At 33.2% G+C, this 18,387-nt stretch overlaps 2 protein-coding genes and 1 non-coding gene across 4 annotated transcripts; all 3 read left to right on the top strand.

The window, feature by feature from the left end:
• Positions 902-8,047, top strand: LOC105172423 (dihydrolipoyl dehydrogenase 2, chloroplastic). 2 transcript variants are annotated; one of them, XM_011093836.2, is made up of 16 exons: positions 902-1,413; positions 2,219-2,365; positions 2,808-2,942; positions 3,063-3,180; positions 3,336-3,460; positions 3,786-3,911; positions 4,011-4,091; positions 4,519-4,581; positions 4,680-4,754; positions 4,850-4,928; positions 5,009-5,109; positions 5,986-6,099; positions 6,482-6,595; positions 7,123-7,194; positions 7,471-7,526; positions 7,680-8,047. In XM_011093836.2, the coding sequence occupies exons 1-16, from the start codon at positions 1,084-1,086 to the stop codon at positions 7,744-7,746; spliced, it is 1,803 nt and encodes a 600-aa protein (XP_011092138.1). In that variant the 5' UTR covers positions 902-1,083; the 3' UTR covers positions 7,747-8,047. The 2 variants fall into 2 exon arrangements, with proteins under 2 accessions (XP_011092138.1, XP_011092139.1); XM_011093837.2 differs by lacking the exon at positions 7,471-7,526 and having other exon boundaries at positions 903-1,413.
• On the top strand, positions 9,816-13,185 carry LOC105172422 (GTP-binding protein SAR1A). The gene is made up of 3 exons (XM_011093835.2): positions 9,816-10,214; positions 10,890-11,021; positions 12,604-13,185. The coding sequence occupies exons 1-3, from the start codon at positions 10,086-10,088 to the stop codon at positions 12,922-12,924; spliced, it is 582 nt and encodes a 193-aa protein (XP_011092137.1). The 5' UTR covers positions 9,816-10,085; the 3' UTR covers positions 12,925-13,185.
• TRNAA-AGC lies at positions 17,524-17,596 on the top strand. The gene has a single exon. It is a non-coding gene; the product is annotated as a tRNA-Ala (tRNA).

Here is an 18,387-nt window from a genome sequence, read left to right as displayed (position 1 = left end):
CCGATTTTATTTTATTTCTATCTTAAATCATTATTGACTTAAATATTAAAGATTATTTTTTGTTTTACAACTTTTAATTTTAAACTGCTTGAATTAAGTTGATTTAAGCTAAAATTTTATAACCAAATTCTTACCAACTTTTACATCTTATTAGTAAAATTGCATGTATTAATTTATTTTCTCAAACACTTCAACTTCAATATTTTTTGACTTTTGTTTTCAACGGTCTTAATTTTAATTACCACTTAACTTACAACTTTTCTTGTAAATTCAAACATTCTTATTACAAAAGCATAAATTGTTACAAACAACCCATAAGTCTGCTTAGATTACTAATATAGATAATTGAATTCTATATATATAGTTAGATCATATCTAAAATACGAAACTACAAATTTTTTAAATTTTTTAAAATTACGCTTATATTCTTTTTCACAATGCTCCATTTACACCTGAATTCCTATAGTTGGGGGTTGAACGAAAAATGACGACGTTAACAAAAAAAGTTATATTAATTTTTAATTTTGTCCCTAAGTTAACAGTCTCAAATAAAATTTTGTACTTATAAATAAATAAATATAATATATATAGTAAGATTAACATCATTATACTTTTCTCTTTATAAGTACAAAATTATTATATACGAATATTATGTGAGGGGTTAAAAATAGAAATTTATGTATTTTTCGTTAATATCAGCATTTTTCACAGAACCTCTAATAAAAGAGAGTCAGGTGGAAACGGTAAATTTTCAAAGAGAATATAATTATAATTTTGATTTTTTTTTAAAATATAATTTTATATTTTTATATGAAGTCTAAATATAATTAATAAAAAAAATATTGAAAATAGCGCGAAAGAGCAATTAAATTCCAAAATAGTCTAACTAGTTAGTTCAGCAGCATTTGATTGAAAACAACACACACACACAACACTCCCACTCTCTCTCTCTCTCTCTCTCTCTTTGTGAACTCCGCCACCCCTCCGGACCTCCCGAAGCTCCAACCACATTAACTCTATATCTCCCCCAAACCCCTCTCACTCTACACGCACCTTACACAGTTGTTTTAGCTGCTCTCGAAAATGCAGTCGGCGATTTCTCTCTCCCTCTCTTCGCCGTCGCCGATCGCCCGATCCGGTGTTGCCAACACTAGCAATGCGTGTTGGCCGATGCCGCGGTCGCTCCGCTTCTGCGGTCTTCGGAGGGAGGCGTTTGATTCGGCTGCGTCCTTTGATGCGTCGTCCTTGCGTTTTGTTCGATTGAATTTGCAGCCGAAGCATTCGAGTTTGAGTAAAGTTTCCGCGGTGTTGAAAGGCAATGGAGCGCCGTCGTCGAGTGGTTTTGACTACGATCTCGTGATTATTGGAGCTGGAGTTGGAGGCCATGGCGCGGCGCTTCATGCCGTTGAGCAGGTAGACCTAGTTGTGTCTGTTTGATTTTCCTTTGGTTTCAGGTGCTGCCTCTTTTGTTTTTTACCTTTCGCTTTTTGGTCATTTCTGCTGTGAGTTAGTGTTTTGTTGTGCGGTTTTAGCTTTACTCAAGCAAATGTACAAGCTTCAAAGCATGACGTTTATCGAACTTGATACTTAATAGCTACCCTGACTTTAGTTGGGAAGATTAGACATTCATTTTTTCTGTGTTTAGCGTGTCAATGCGTTTTTTTTAAAAAAAGATAAAATCATCTAACGCAGGCAAATGACTGTATGAAACTCAGATAAATGGCTTGTCTTTCTAGATTTGCTGATCGACGATGTTAATTAGCAAAAAATACAATAAAGAAAAAGGAAAAAAAAGAAAGTTACAAGATGCTGAGGTAAAGTAAAAGTTATCTCGATTTACCTATATTATTTAGTGATATAGATTTTGAGCCATAGCAATGATTATATCAAACCTAATGGTGTCAGGACAAAGTCCTAAGTTGCCATTTCTTACAATCATTGGCACGAGCATATTGATCATCCGATTATCAGAATTTGTTTTAGTATATGTTATATAAAATCTATGACAAGATTGTCATTTGTGACATGAATATGTTAAGTTTTTATGTTTTAGTGATGCATGCTTGGTATGAAATGTGAGTGCCCTTTTGAATATACTGTTTTTTGTTTTCAATCTAATAAAGCTGTATGCTTATTCCATTCCAAATAATTGTAAACCATTGTTGTGTATTCTGTTCATTGTATAATCATCAGAATGTTGAATTTATATGAAATGCAGGGTCTGAAAACTGCAATCATAGAAGGGGATGTTGTCGGAGGAACATGCGTAAATAGGGGCTGTGTTCCTTCTAAAGCACTTCTTGCTGTCAGTGGTCGCATGCGAGAGCTTCAAAACGAACACCATATGAAGTCTTTCGGTTTACAGGTACTCCTCATTCCTGTGAATACTGCAGCATCAGAATCTGGTGGGTGTTACGCTTTTGAGTAAGCAATATGATAATGACCATTGCGAACTGGAAAAACCTCAAAATAAAAATATGATGAGTTAAGCGATCATATCAGAAAGTAATGAGAGTTCATTTTCTGATTTTCCCTTCTAAAGATATGAAACAGCAGTCCAGTATTTGAATAATTGATGTCTTGCAAAGGAGTAGAGACTTGTTCTTAGCTCAGAAAAGTAGTTAAATGAGTGAATAGCATGATAAATAAACAAGAAAGCCTCTAGTTAGAAACTTTTGATTGCTCATATTATGCATAATGAGGAATTTTGGCTAATATTTCTTTGCCACTCTGTATCTGGATTAGTGTTGTTTTCCTTTCTGAATCACGTTTTCTGTACTTACCAATCGTCAATGCCATAATGATAGGTTGCAGCTGCTGGATATGATAGACAGGGTGTTGCGGATCATGCAAACAATCTGGCCTCAAAGATCAGGAGCAACTTGACCAATTCCTTAAAAGCTCTTGGTGTTGATATATTGACAGGTGTTGGTACAATCTTGGTGAGTCCAGATCTTCAGCCCTCACAGTTCTTATTCCTGAACATTAGAAATTACTCTATAACTACTAGTAAACAGTCTAGAATTTTCGTCTTTAACGTATCTGTTTGTAAACATTTTCAGGGCCCGCAAAAGTTGAAATATGGGAAAGGCGATTCTGGAGAGAAGATCATTACAGCAAAGGACATAATAATTGCTACTGGCTCTGTTCCTTTGGTGCCCAAGGGAATTGAAGTTGATGGTAGTTGCTTGTTCTGGTCTCATATTTCACTTTTGTCTTAATGTTCATGCAATGGGCTTCCGCCTTTTCCATTGTTTCATTGGTCTGACGTATATATTTTTCTGTGTTACGCTGTGATCGCCGTTCAATTACATACTTGATTCCACCTACTGCAGGTAAGACAGTAATTACCAGTGACCATGCTCTTAAACTGGAATTTGTTCCAGACTGGATAGCCATTGTTGGAAGTGGTTACATTGGGCTTGAATTCAGTGATGTGTATACCGCACTTGGAAGTGAGGTGTGAAATTTGTTTTTCTGTAGTGCCTCATATCTAGAATATTTTTGTTATTTTCAGAATTTAAGGCCTTTATGGTTAGAATAAGAGAGACTTCCCTTGTGCTGCTGCTGCTGCTTCTTCTTTCTTTTTTGTTTCTTCTTGCTGGAAGGCTTCATAACCCTGATAGCCCCAAATTATCCTGGGAAACTCTTCCCGAACCCATGATTGCTGATCATAATTCAAATATTTAAATAAAATCTATGAACAATTCTATTTTATACCTGTAACCATGGTAAATTGCATGTGCGTAAGACTTCAAGCTCATCAGAGTTAATAACCTGTGCAGGTTACATTTATTGAAGCTTTGGATCAACTCATGCCAGGCTTTGATCCCGAGATTGGAAAACTAGCTCAGCGAGTTCTCATCAATCCTCGCAAGATTGATTCTTACACTGGTGTATTTGCTAGCAAGGTGCTTGGATATCACATATTTTTATTACATCTTAACAAATAAACCAACATAGATCTCCAGTACATTTTTCAATTTTTGTAAATTTAACCCCATGTACAGATCACTCCAGCAAAGGATGGAAAACCAGTACAGATAGAGCTCGTGGATGCTAAGACAAAGGAGCCAAAGGATACATTGGAGGTAAGTTTCAGAAATCTTTCTCCAGAGAAGATTTAGGCACAGAACAGTGTTCCCCTCAACACATGATACTGCTTAGTTATAGTTTGCTATAGAAGAAAATGTGTGGCAGAGATAGATGAATTATTATTCATCTAAAGTCCTCGGTCAGCAGTTTAAGCATCTGAAGAAAGAGATACAATTATGCACAGTTACATGTGAAGTCATGCATCTAGAGCTTCATAATCCTAGTTTAAGAGTCCCATCCTTACCTGTAATGTTTTTTTGGGTGTTATCACACATGGAAAGCTTGGAATGGTTGGACTGCATTACTGTTGCTGCATGCCAAAACTTGTCTGCTTAATTGAAGTTTGCTCCAACCTACTTAACTACTACTTTAAACGCTTTTGGAACTTTACTTATACATAATGAGCTGCATGGTTACCTGCAGGTTGATGCTGCTCTTATTGCAACTGGAAGGGCGCCATTCACTAAAGGACTTGGTTTAGAAAATGTTAGTCAATTTCGGCATATTGATATTGTAAAGCTCATTATGCTAATCAAGTTTATAATTCAGTGCCAATTCATCCAAATAAATTGACTTTTATGCAGATCAATGTACAAACGCAACGCGGGTTTGTCCCAGTTGATGAGCGCATGAGAGTGATTGATGCAAATGGGAAGTTGGTGGGTCTGCAGTTCTTTCTCTTATTTGGATGCTCTCAAGCGTTTATTTATCTGAAATTTTGTTGCTTTTACTGACCCAAAGTTCTGATTACTAGGTTCCTCATTTGTATTGCATTGGTGACGCTAATGGAAAAATGATGCTTGCCCATGCAGCAAGTGCACAAGGAATCTCTGGTAATGAACTTCATATGAATTTCAACAATTAATTTTTCCATCATCTTTTGTGGTCCATTAACTTTCAAAATTGGATTTAGTTGTTGAGCAAGTTACTGGGAAGGACCATGTGTTGAATCATTTGAGTATTCCAGCAGCATGTTTTACTCATCCTGAGATCAGTATGGTTGGATTGACAGAGGTATATCTTTCTATCTGGAACTTTTTCTTTATACAATGCCAACTTTCTTTTTCTGATTCCAAACATTTGTCTTTCTCTTAGTGTATTTATGAAGTTTTCCTTTTTCAATTTCTCACCGTTTCCCGCAAACAGAGAATATGGCTGTAAACTGGTTAGCTACTTCAGAAATAACTTCACTTTAAGATTAACATGTCAAGGTGCAGCTAGATCCTTTAAATATAGCTGCAGGTAACTATTTTGTTCTTGGATTGCTTGTAAAATATTATTAGGTAATGATAAATTGTTCTGACAGAGGATGGTTTCTTAAGTGAATCCTCGCATTCATTTATAGTGCTTCCATGTATGTTAAATGACTAGAAGTCTTATATGACAGTGGTAAAAGAATACAATGCATAGTTTATTTATGGTATAATTACATTTACACCCTTGACCCATGGCCTGTTTACACAAACTACCACTGCCTTTTAGATAATTACACATACATCGTTAATATTATTTACACAAACCACCCCGTACTTTTTGGAAAATTATACACACACACAGACCCAAAAAGAACGTTAGCATCATTACACAAACTACGCATACGCAAACGACCCATGTTGTTTGGATGTTAGGGGTGGTCCTTGTGTAACAAACCATAGGTAAGGGGGTGTAACTGTAATTATCCCTTTATTTATTCTAGACTTCTTAAATGAAAGTATATTTTCTACTGGTTAAGTTTCAATTAAAGATTTTGTCTCATCGTAAAAAAGATCTTAATAAGGTAAAATGAAAATTAAAAAAAAAAAATAAAGAATGTATAGCTTATTGCTTACAGGTAAGGTCCCTGGTTATTTATTTCTGATACTGCTACTAAAATGTCTTCAAAATTTTCAGCCTCAAGCAAGAGAAAAAGCTCAGAAGGAAGGATTTGAAGTAAGTGTTGCAAAGACAAGTTTCAAAGCAAACACAAAGGCTCTGGCTGAAAATGAAGGGGAAGGAATGGCCAAGGTGATGCATAAATCATAATAAGTTATTGCGATGTTAGTTCACTAGATTGATTTTTGTGCTCTTAATCCCTAAGGTGATGACTGCTAAATCAAGTTGTTCATGGGTGTACTCGAAGAAGTACACATACTTCTGTATAAAATGATACGCTTACAAAGTAACACATATAGAAAGTTAGTTGCTCCCATCCAGGTCAGTTGTGTAAAACTAATAAGAAAAAGACAAGAAGAGAAAAGAAATTATCCAAACTCTATATGAATCTGGCCAAGATATATTGCTGCCAGTGTTGTCTTCTGCCCACAAGTCTGGATCTTTTACTGTACACCCTTTTCCTTTTAGATAATACACAATTTTGTATGCATGCTGAATGTGTCCTTTTGTGCAGTTGATATACAGACCTGACAATGGCGAGATCCTTGGGGTTCACATTTTTGGCTTGCATGCTGCAGATCTCATACATGAAGCATCTAATGCGATAGCCATGGGAACACGTATACAGGTACATTTTCCTTCAATGTGCACATGCTATTGAATATAAACACATTTTAGTCAAAATCCTTTCGGTAGAGTACAAACTTTGAAAATCTGGCAAGCAAGAACATGTCTTTTATGATATTAAAGTATTCTTTTCCATTATATATTATTTAAAATCACAAGCAGACTTGTGAACATCCTATTTGAAAAGTAAGCACTCGGTTGCAGAGAAAGATTGTATCTTTAAATTTTAAAAGAAGGTAACGGTACTCAATGATCTAAAATAGATTCATCACTGGTTAAATTGGGCAAGTTCAGTAAATGCTCAATGATTTTCTTTAAAGACTCTTCTTAATTTTTCATGTTATACAAATTTCCTTTGTTGTGTTCGAGCCTTCCTGCATGACTTCTATGTTGTTTCTCCTGCACTGAAATTATAACAAATTATAGTGCAGTTTGGTAATGATCTCACCAGATTCTCAATCTCAAGCCAACACAATCTCCTTTTACTTTGAGATGCTTATTCTTTGTTGCTTCTCTTGCACTCTACAGGACATAAAATTTGCAGTGCATGCACATCCAACCTTGTCCGAAGTCCTAGACGAACTCTTTAAATCAGCAAAGGTATTATTGGTACTTTAATTAGTTTGTGAATAAGTACATCGACGTCATAACCCAATTACATCTTCCCCTATACCATACAAAGTAAAAGAAATGGTCATTTCTTATTGCCGACTTCAGTTGTCATGTCTATTTTGAGTTTCCTGCTTGCTGTGTGGCTCATCAAGTCCATCTGTAGCTAAACAATAAGTTCCTAGGCTGTGCTAGTGTCTTGTTTGACAATCAGAGATGAGACTGCAAAGTGCTAGCCCCTCATGCACCTGCATGTATAAACTGCAGGTGAAGACGAAAACATCCTTAAGTCCTGAACCGAAGTCCCTTCTCATTTTACAATGGTACACTAGATGACCTGTTTCACTCAAATAATATGCTTGAACAGAGACATCATCTCAACTGCTAGCTGGTGCATCGTCATGTTAAGATCAAACTCACATATATTATATCCACTAAAGAAAAGTTACATTCTTCCAAGTTCTTCCTTACTGCAGGTTAAAGTTAGCTCATCTAGTGCAGTTGCTGAGCCAGTCCCGGTCTAGGCGTCGTGAAGTATTGTAAGTTTTTGGACTATGTCATTTCATTCGGCCTCACAGCTTCCCATTTTCCAGAGAGGAAACACCCAATGGAATCTCTTAATTAGTAATTGCTGTTTGCTCTCTGTTTACTGATATTTAGTCAACAAGTTTGTGTAGCAAGGTGCCGTGTGTTTTAAACTTATGGACTCGTATACAAACATTTTATTCGACATTTTTGGTGCTCTAGGAGTCAATTTTGTCAGCGCCAGCCATCAGTTTGTTGTATGAATTTGTTGAATCTGAAATAAATTGTGAAAGTTTTTAGCATGAGTTCAAAATTTCAATCTTCATAGAATGCATGATGTTAATCTGATGAATGTAATGGGGACAGAATGGTTGTGATGTGGTTGAATTGAAGCCAATTATCAAGTTCATAAACTTATGCTACATTTAGATTTGTGGAAGAATTTGGAGAAAGGATTTCGAAATGAATTTGAAATTTATTAATGAAGGATTTCAAATAATTTGAATTTAGAATTATCTAAATAAGGTTTTATAGGTGATTGTATATGAGTTTATAAGTGCAATTATACTTATTATTGCAATGTAAGTATTATATGATTTAGGAAATTAAAACTAAAAATCTCCCCCAAATCCCCTCTCATGTGCCCCCTCCTAAAAGTATGGCATTAATCATTCATTCACCTATATCTTCGGCCATTCAAAATAAATGAGTAATGAAATTAATTTTCTTATACTTTTAATTAAATAATACTTTCATACATAAATGTATTTATTGCAAGTACAAATAATATGTAACTATGTATAGACTATATATTAATATTGATGGGAGTAAAAACGTGGTGTTCGGTCTAGTTGGAGTACAAAATAATGAGATAAATCAATGAAAATTAAGAGAGTATAAATTGGGATTGAAATTACTTGTCTCTCCTGTTCAAATGAGAATTTAAGTGGAAGTTTAAAATATGGTACTTCAAGTAAGAAATAAATGTCATCATGGTCGCTCTAAATTTATAAGCACCCTCAAATAGTTAGCTAAAGACCAAATTCTCGATAAATTCAATGGTGGATTCTCACAGATTTGATAGAGAGTTATTTTTCAATGGTTGGATAAGGTTGAATCCCGTTTCTCTTGACGATTGAGATTTGTGATCTTCGAGGACGGATAAGGGTATATGCTGATGATTATGATGTCTTCTCGAATTTTGGCAAAGTGGTTGAGGAGATATCTACCTTCGAATTTTGGAGGTTACTTATATCTTAAAAAGTCACATGACCTTGTTGAGGTGGTCGACTTTTATCTAATTCTATGGGGTGTGGTCTCGAAGGTGATGCTACCTAGACCACTCGTGGACGCCACGTAACATGACCTTCTACTTTGAATTGGATATTCCATTCCTCTAAACTTCTTCTACTTTGATTTGGAGATTCCATTCCTCTAACCTTCTTTGTGGGCATATGCGGCCTCATTAGATCTAGGGCACTTGAATCTTTTTAGGCAAATTTACTTTCTAGTGGCACTTTTTACTAAATTCTCTGGGAGTCTACTCGGAATTGACTTTCTGAGTGCACATTGGGCTCTTATTCGAAGTGGGCCACTTTGGTACTTATATTCTTTTCCGATATCTTTCTTTCTTCGGGGTCGTTTAAAAATCAATTGAATTGGCGAGAAAAATCACTACAATTTATTCAATATTTTAAATAAGCATCTACTTATGTGCACAATAAATATTTACTACATATCTAAGTATAAAATGCATCCAAAGCAAATATATATTAGTTTATCTAGCATTTAAAAGTAACTTTTATGCAATTATTTTTGTAATCAATATTTCAAATACTTCCATAACCTAAATAATTAATCAATTTGAAAATTGAATTACAATATGTATTTATATAAATAATTAAAATTTTATGATTAAAAAATCAGAATTATTATTTTTTAATTTCAGAGTGTTGAGCCAAGACAGAGGCATCATATCATTGTTTAAGACAATAACATGAATTGAAGAATTATTACGATTTTATGGATATGTGTTTTTTAACTAACAAAGCGGCGTTGCCCCAGAATTACGAGACTACTCTCTCTCTCTAGGGTTCGATATTATTTATATATCGGCGCACACCGCATTTTCTCTCTCCAAGAAAAAGAATTGAATTAAAAGGGCAGAAAGCGAACAACACCCAAACAGCGTTCGCGATTCGAGGCATTGAGCCAATCGAGAGATTGCGAACCGCACAGCGTTTCGTAGATCGATCGATCCATTTGGTGAATCCTTCGGATCGGAGGCGGATTACGCGTTTTCGATCAACCGGCGAGTGTATCGATAGGTAGTTGTTGCTGGGAAGCGAGATCAGAAGATGTTCTTGTTGGATTGGTTCTATGGAGTGCTCGCATCGCTCGGCCTGTGGCAGAAGGAGGCGAAGATTCTGTTTTTAGGGCTTGATAATGCCGGCAAGACCACCCTCCTTCATATGCTCAAAGATGAGGTTTGAATCGTATTGGTTCTGATTTTATTTGCTTGTTTTATGTTTGTGGTATTTGTTGCTTTGTATCTTTCTGTTGGGAACTGGAATGAATCTTGTTGATATATCAGGTTCGTGTTTGATATTCAGTTTACAAACTCAGTGATTTTGGTAAATAATTGGAATGGGTGATCAGAATACGAGGGACACTTTTATTTATGATAACTTTGTGAACGTGATATTTAGATGTACATCTGATTCTGTTATATTTAGTCCAGGTGGAAATATTGGCATTATTTTCATTTTAGCTTTTGGTTTGCCATAATTTATAGCCTTTTAAGTGTTGATGCCTATTATCTGTAATGCAATAAGCCAACTGAGCTTTCATTCGTGTAGTCCTGTTTCAGTGTTGTACTAGGATTTTCATCAATCGATAAATTTGAGAAGAGTCTTCTAATTATTCTCCATTTTCTTGATTCCAGTTTAATCCAATTCAAAGAGGTGTGTTTGGTGTAGTAATTTTGTTCAGTCTTAGACAGTAATGCGATTGGTTTTCTGTCTTTTGTCATGTCTATTCTATCTTCAAAATCTTCAGATCCCCACATGAATTTTAGTTAGGTTGAGAAAATTGGAAGTTGAGTACTGTGTGGCTGAGGTTTGAAGTTTTTCTGAGATTTTTAATGTGTTGGAAATGAGCAGAGATTGGTTCAGCACCAGCCAACTCAGCATCCAACTTCAGAGGAGCTGAGTATTGGGAAAATCAAGTTCAAGGCTTTTGATTTGGGAGGCCATCAGATTGCCCGCAGAGTTTGGAAAGATTATTATGCCAAGGTATAATCTTTGTCGACCTTTTAGCCCTCAACTGCCGCACTTATTAATGGTTATAATGACTTCCTGTTAATTATGAATGTTTTGGCGCCGTTGTTTGTAGATCCTTGTTTTGCTACAATATGTGATCTCCTGCTACCTTTCTTGATTTTTTGATCTTTGCCTTCTCACTGTATACTCCTCTAGAAGTGCTTTTTACAGCACAGTGAATCTCTGGTGCAGCTAATCTGGGATGATGGTAAAGTTGATTCTCGATTCTCTTACTAACGTTTATGCTATTCTCTGAAAATATTTTGTCAGTGGACAAAAGGTAGCATCTTTGTGATGTTCTGTTGTTGGAAGCCTTTGTAGTATGGTAGAAACTATTTTTAACTGATTTGGTACTTCTTATTTCTCGTCAATTGATTTCTGATATTGCCATCTTATGTTCAGTTCTCTTGTCATAAATTTTTCCATTGCTGAAAATCTTCTTATGATAGAAATTTTTGTTGTCTGTGATCTTTAACTGCTAGGTATTTGCTCTATCGCTTTTGTAGAATGAGCTAGAAAATGTCTGTTCTTTCTCCTGTCCTGCAGAGCAGTTAAACTTTTATATTTACTGTTCATTTGTATATTAAGAAGAATATAGTGGAGAAAAGTCTTATCTTGTTTCTGTAAACTGTGAGTCCCTTCTCCTTTATATGATAAAGTTATTTTTATCTTTATATGCATGGATATGCTGTTAAAATGAGCCTTCATAATCCCAAATATACCGTTTGCATGTTTATTTGATTCATGGGAGGCCTAAATAAAAAATGGGACTTCGCTAAAAGCATCTTTTATTCCTCTGAAGGTGTTTAAATAGTACCTCACCAGATACCAGATTCATGATATTCATTGATGTGGTGTAAGTGCTCTCTAACTTCCTATGCTGATAAAAGGCACAATACTTGAGCAATGAATTAATGGATTATCACTGTTGATTTTAGAGCTAATAATTGACTTTCTTTAATATTTTCTTTTTCTTTGTTATGGATGAATTGGTTGCTACAACTAGATGAGTTGATCAAATTCATAGAGCTTTTATTTGGAAAGGCTTTTTGATGTTGATGTGGTGACAGTCGTAAGAAGTTTCTCTTTTTTTCCTTTTCGACATCAACCACCCAAGCCGCACGGAGATTAGAACACCATAGAGAACCTGAAGTTTACACGTAGTCTGCAATTATATTTGCAAAAAAGTGTCACTTTTTCACTTAAAAGAGTTCGTGCTCAATAGCTGCACCTGCTGCACTTTTACCATCCCATAAACCAAAAATTGCTGGCCTCCAAACCCCACAAGATCACAATTGTAACGGAGAATAGCAAAAGTGAAGAGTAATTGGACAAAAGCTGCTTTTTTTATTTTCCATGTGCTCTAAAGTTCAAACACTTGCCTGCTAGCAGTTGAAACACAGTTTTCCTATATGGACTCTACTTAGTGCCTTCACATCTTTCCTGCCTGATTCAGACAAGTAGTATTACAATACAATAGAATGTAATCGTCACTACATGCGAATTTCTATACTTGTGTGGTTTCTAATGCTTTTGCGATTTATTGGTCCTGAAGGTGGATGCTGTGGTTTACTTGGTGGATGCCTATGACAAAGAGAGGTTTGCAGAGTCGAAGAAGGAGCTGGATGCTCTCCTCTCTGACGAGTCGTTGGCCACTGTTCCATTCCTGATACTGGGCAACAAGATCGATATCCCTTACGCTGCATCTGAAGACGAGTTGCGTTACCACTTGGGTTTGATGGGCATTACTACTGGGAAGGGGAAGGTCAACCTGGCGGAATCAAATGTGCGTCCGATCGAGGTGTTCATGTGCAGCATCGTTCGCAAGATGGGTTACGGAGACGGCTTCAAATGGGTCTCTCAATACATCAAGTAGAGTGGGCAATACATTATAAACTTTTTTGGATTCAGATTTTAGGTTTTACTGAACATTCAATTGTGACTTTGTCTGTTTGAAAGCATTGTTGGATAAATTTCTGCTATTCCAATTCTCAATGAAGCCATGGAATTTTGATTCATTTGTTTTTCAGTGTCTGTCACCAGATATTGGAATATATGAACATACCATCATAGCTCGGACAAAAATGTGTATCCTTTTGGTTGTCATCTGATTTTTATGAGATTTTTATTTCACCCCTCTGCTTGTGGCAATTTGATTTATTTTCATTTAATGCTTTTTACATAATTAATTTTGTAAATTTGTGGATGGCCAAAAGTTTCAAATTTTAAATTTTATGAAATGTGGATGATAACACTTGAACAATTCATTAGTGATTGTGTTTTTTTTTTTTTTAAGTACTTATAAATCCACGATTATTGAAAGTGGTTTTTAATATTGGGCTCTTCTCATCATAATTGAGTTTTTAGGCATTTCTTTAAAAGTACTGGTGGATAAATGCAATTTGTTATCATATCTTGCTTAATTTATTGATGTGTATAAAATTTATATTATTTCTCTACTTTGAAGCTTATTTTAAATGTATATAAGGTATGCATATTCCCGTTTGGTTTTGTTTTCAATGAGATTTTTTTCACTTTTCACTATTTGAGTAGTTGGATTTTGTTTGATCAAGCCATTTTCATTGAAAATGCATTCCTATTTTAATCTTGAATTTTTTGAAATTATAAGCCACATGGGTTGGCCATACTTGTCTTATCTTGTCAGCATCTCATTTCTTGTTTCAAATCAATTAAAAGTGATTTCTCTTCCAACCATGCCTTTCAACGGAAGCCTCAAACAAAACCAGCTCTCCTCCTCCTTCCTCTTCCCCGGACACTTCTAAACGCCCGCCGATCCATCCATTTTTTTCGACCGTCGAGTCTTGTGGCTCGAACAAGACGTCATTTGCTGGAAGAGAAAGCACGGCACTTGAAATAAGGCAAGCTTTGTATCGTTAGATTTTTTTTTTAGCAGATTTGGTGGTGGGTGTTTATACTTCACTGTTCATCATCATCTTCTTCAAAACAGAGGTATTATCCATTAGAAATGATCTGTATATATACTTCACTGTTCATCATCTTCAAAACAGAAAAATGAGGGATTCTTGTACTGCAGCTTTTCTTCTTGAATAAGATAAAAGTTTCTTCAGATTATTGTTAGTGGAATTTACTGCTTCTTCTGATACCCAAATCTTTACAATGGAGTATAAAATTAAAAGGACCAAATTTTGTTGTATATTATTTGGATGCTATTCATTTTATATCTGTATATAAAATATATGCTATTTTTTCCTTTTATATATTATTTGGATGCTATTTATTTTAAATTTTGTTGTACCTTAGTAAATTTAATCATTGTTATAAGTGATTTACCCAATTTCATCGAGTTTATTAATTAAATACTATAATGGTGAAGAATTAACGAAAATTAATAGAAAAAGAAAGTTATGTTTAAGAAGTATTAGAAAATCTTATTCGAGTAATATTATGAGATAATTTAATTTAAAAATGTAATAGAGAAGAATAGTTGTAAAAATATGAGAACTTTGACGATTTGTTTTGCCACGTTACAAACATATGCACTGCTTTGACAGATGAGAAACTTGTGGATGGGAACAACTTTTCTATAAATTCTAGTTTTGAATATGAATGAAGTTGGAACTTCTGTTTTGCCATTTTGTGTTCATTCTATTTGGACAATTAGTTCATAGCATTTGGTATGAAGGAACTGTTATTGGAGACTGAAACATTGGATCAAATGTGGTAGATATTTTAGTAATATTCTATTAATACTTTAGATGAGTCGAAAGGAGGAGCCATGTGGTACGTCTTCGGAGCCAAGATCACGAATTGACGATGCTTGCAGTGAAGCCAAAATTCAGAAGCTGGCCAAAATTTCCAATGATGATATTGAAGAGTGTATGGTTGCGCTGTCTAAAATGGAGGGACTACAGCGGAATTTATTCTTTGCAGCACAAGATCAATTTGCGTTGAAGGTGAGGCGCCAAATGTTTCTTCTGATGAGTGATGAGGACAAACGTGCTTGGGTTAAAAAATTGGAAAAGTGAACAATTTTTATTTTTATATGGGCTACATGAATTTCAAACTTTTTTTTTATATACTTGTATGATGTTAGTTGTTTTTTTTTTAAAATTTATTTAAATAATAGATTATAATGTTCATGGTAATTCTTCATTTTACTAAACTCATTTTCTTACAATTTATAGAGAATGACATTTTCGTTATAATTATTTTTATAAAGAAACATAATATTAATTCTTCATTTTATTAAATTCATTTTCTTACAATTTAACGAGAATGACAATTTCGTTATAATTATTTTTATAAACAAAAATAATATTTCTAAATGTATCCATAACAATTATGAAATTTTAATAATATTTTTTTATAATTATGAAAATATAATAATATTTATTTTACAATTATGAAAATATTGTGTAATAGACAATATTATTTAGAAATCAATTAACGTTTAGTGAAGTTTTGTTTTATTATATATTATAAAATGTTTGATTTTATTTTGGAAAAATTCTAAATAGGGTAGACCATAATTTATAAAAAAATAGCCCCAATAATTTCATGATCTTTATAATAAATTTGAAGATACTTGTTAAAATAACAAAATAAATAATTAATTATATATTCATTTTTTTAAGAAATTTTTATATCATTTCTAATCCAAAGGCTGAATAAGTATTATGCTCTCACATATTTTTTGACATCTATTTGAAAAGTTATAATTAAACTCCCCTTTAATCAAATTCATAGGGCTCATAATTTGTAAGTTACGTATTCATCAACATATATATATATATATATATATATATATATCGCATTTGCATTAGACCATACATTACAAAGCCAGGGCAAGTTGGATGAACAAGATGGCTCCATAGGGGATATGGGTGCTTCTTCTTGAGAAAAATTAATCGAGAATGAGAATAACAAGGGGACACTACAAGGCAAACAACACGGATTTGGGCATATAGTCCAGTCTTAGGATTCTGGTAAGGGGGATCGCGGTTATAGGAATACAATTTCTTATATATATCACATTTTGTCCCGCCCATTCTGTTTGTGCATGGTTGAATGAAAATTACACAAAGTGATAGGGACATGCTAGTAATAACACAATAATAATACATCATTACAAACTATACTCAAGTTGCTGCAAAATTCTTGAAAATGTATTAATTTCTTCTACAAGCAACCTTCAATTGATATTTGATTTGATGGAGGAAGATGTCAAGAGTTAATGGAAGGGAAACCATTAACTAATGAAGAAAACAACCATAAACTCCCAACCACTATTTGTCCTAATAACGATATGTACATGTAATTGAACGAAATAAGTTCTTTTACATACTTTGTTATAAAATTATGTACACTATGTATTTATACATAAATTAAATAGTTTACTTTGTAAAATATATTTACATATATTGAGTTTGTGAATTTTTTTTTTGTATTACATAATTTATAAAAAGCTATAAATTTAAATATTATTTTTTAAATAAAAAAATTTGAGTAAAATTTTAAATCACTAAAAATAGTTCTACGAAAATTTATTTAATAGGGTAAATTGCATACCACCACCTGTATTTTGATAAAATAGCACGAAATTTCTTTATGTTAATTTTATAAGCGAAAAATCTCATATATTTTATAAAATAAATTCAAAAACTAAGGGAGAGTGTTTGAGATATGTGTATTTTGCGAGTGGGCTTTATTTTTTGCCATGTTTATAAATGTTTATTTTACCTATTTTTTTTATTTTAGTATATTTTAAATTATTATTAATTTAAACATATTTAGTAAATTATATATTTGATTAATTTAAATTATTATTTAGTTAAAATATATTTTAATAAATTTTATTATTAATGGAATATATTGAAGAAGAAGGAGGCTTAAAGAAGTGCTGAAGAAGAGACTCAAAAAGTTGTTATATTTTCTGTGCGCTTTTATTAGTAGCTTACACGTTTCTTTTCTTGGTTGTTTTCTTTGAACACGTGTGTCACTTATAAACACGTTAACGTTTTTTCTTTCCTTGGCACGCTTCACATAACTTATAAATTTTGTAAGATATAATTACAATTATAATTTAATTAAATTTATGCATAGCACCAGGTGCACGTTAATATATATCTATATACAAACAAAAATATTATACTAAAAAAGGAAAAGAAAATGGCAAGACTAACTTTGATTATTTTATAATTTCATTTATTCAATCAATTTGGTCAACCCTTATAACTAATTTCTGTCACATCAAAAATACATATACCTATATTCAACATTCTCACACCTATATACCTATATTTGGAAGCAACTAATCCAAATATATTATCAATTTTCGCACAAAAACCAATAAAGTATTTCTACCTATTTCCAAATGTTGGAAATTGAAAATGAAAATGAAAATGAAAACACAACCAAACGGGCTCACATTTTATAAAATATAACATGAACAAATATCAATGATTATTTATTAGTAAGCTCATGTGCAACATAAGGGGATGTAGCTCAGATGGTAGAGCGCTCGCTTAGCATGCGAGAGGTACGGGGATCGATACCCCGCATCTCCACTTTTTCAGAATTCTTTTCCCATTTTTGACGGAAGAAATTAATAAAATGGGCTAATACCACACCACTCTATCTTTAACTCTTATTTAAAACTTAAACCATACCCCCACAACAATATTGATTAAAACATCTTCTATCTTACTTTTGTATCATATAACGTCAACATTTATGCGTACACTATACGCATTCTATTTTTAAATTAAATTTTATTTTACGTTTTAATTTTTTAAAAAAGGCAAATATCAATCACATACTTATACCCAAATAGTGCTAGAAGATCATCTTCGTCGTATTGGTTTTTAGCAGGACAAGCATTATACGATTTTAATCAAGTTTATTAATATTAGGTACATTATTTTCTTTTGGTAGATTAGTTTATTAATTCTTCTATGTGTATTATTTTTTAGGGTAAATTACGATGAGCTTCTTGAGATTTGATATAATTACGAATATTCCGTTGTTGTTTGAAAAGTTACAAATGCCTTCCTGAGTTTGATAAAATTATATAATCCTTGAATGAATGTCTGAAATTGGCAATTTTGCTCTTATTGTATTTTTTTTTTTTTGTTGTTGTTTTTGAAAGAAAAATTCAAAAATCATATAAAAATTGAACAAGGTGGATTAAAAAATATTAAAAATTATAAAAAAAATTAGCTACTTAGTTCATAAAATTTTTAAAAAAATTTATAAAATAAATAAAATTATAACTTCTAATCCACAAGAGTACAAATAATTAGATATTTATAATTATATCAAATTTTAGGAGAGCTCGTCTAATTTACCTTTTACTCTC

Source organism: Sesamum indicum, linkage group LG10, assembly GCF_000512975.1.
Source record: "Sesamum indicum cultivar Zhongzhi No. 13 linkage group LG10, S_indicum_v1.0, whole genome shotgun sequence".
In the NCBI taxonomy this organism is placed as follows: Eukaryota; Viridiplantae; Streptophyta; class Magnoliopsida; order Lamiales; family Pedaliaceae; genus Sesamum; species Sesamum indicum.
The sequence above is the reverse complement of the archived record's forward strand: the minus strand, read 5'-3'. Positions and strand labels throughout refer to the sequence as shown.

Bases quoted from the DNA above. Each gene is read 5' to 3' on its own strand.
- LOC105172423 (XM_011093836.2), top strand. From the start codon at position 1,084: ATGCAGTCGGCGATTTCTCTCTCCCTCTCTTCGCCGTCGCCGATCGCC. The intron at 3,461-3,785 runs GTGTGAAATTTG...TAACCTGTGCAG, and splicing joins ATACCGCACTTGGAAGTGAG to GTTACATTTATTGAAGCTTT. The intron at 7,195-7,470 runs GTATTATTGGTA...TATAAACTGCAG, and splicing joins AACTCTTTAAATCAGCAAAG to GTGAAGACGAAAACATCCTT.
- LOC105172422 (XM_011093835.2), top strand. From the start codon at position 10,086: ATGTTCTTGTTGGATTGGTTCTATGGAGTGCTCGCATCGCTCGGCCTG. The intron at 10,215-10,889 runs GTTTGAATCGTA...GGAAATGAGCAG, and splicing joins TTCATATGCTCAAAGATGAG to AGATTGGTTCAGCACCAGCC. The intron at 11,022-12,603 runs GTATAATCTTTG...TTGGTCCTGAAG, and splicing joins GGAAAGATTATTATGCCAAG to GTGGATGCTGTGGTTTACTT.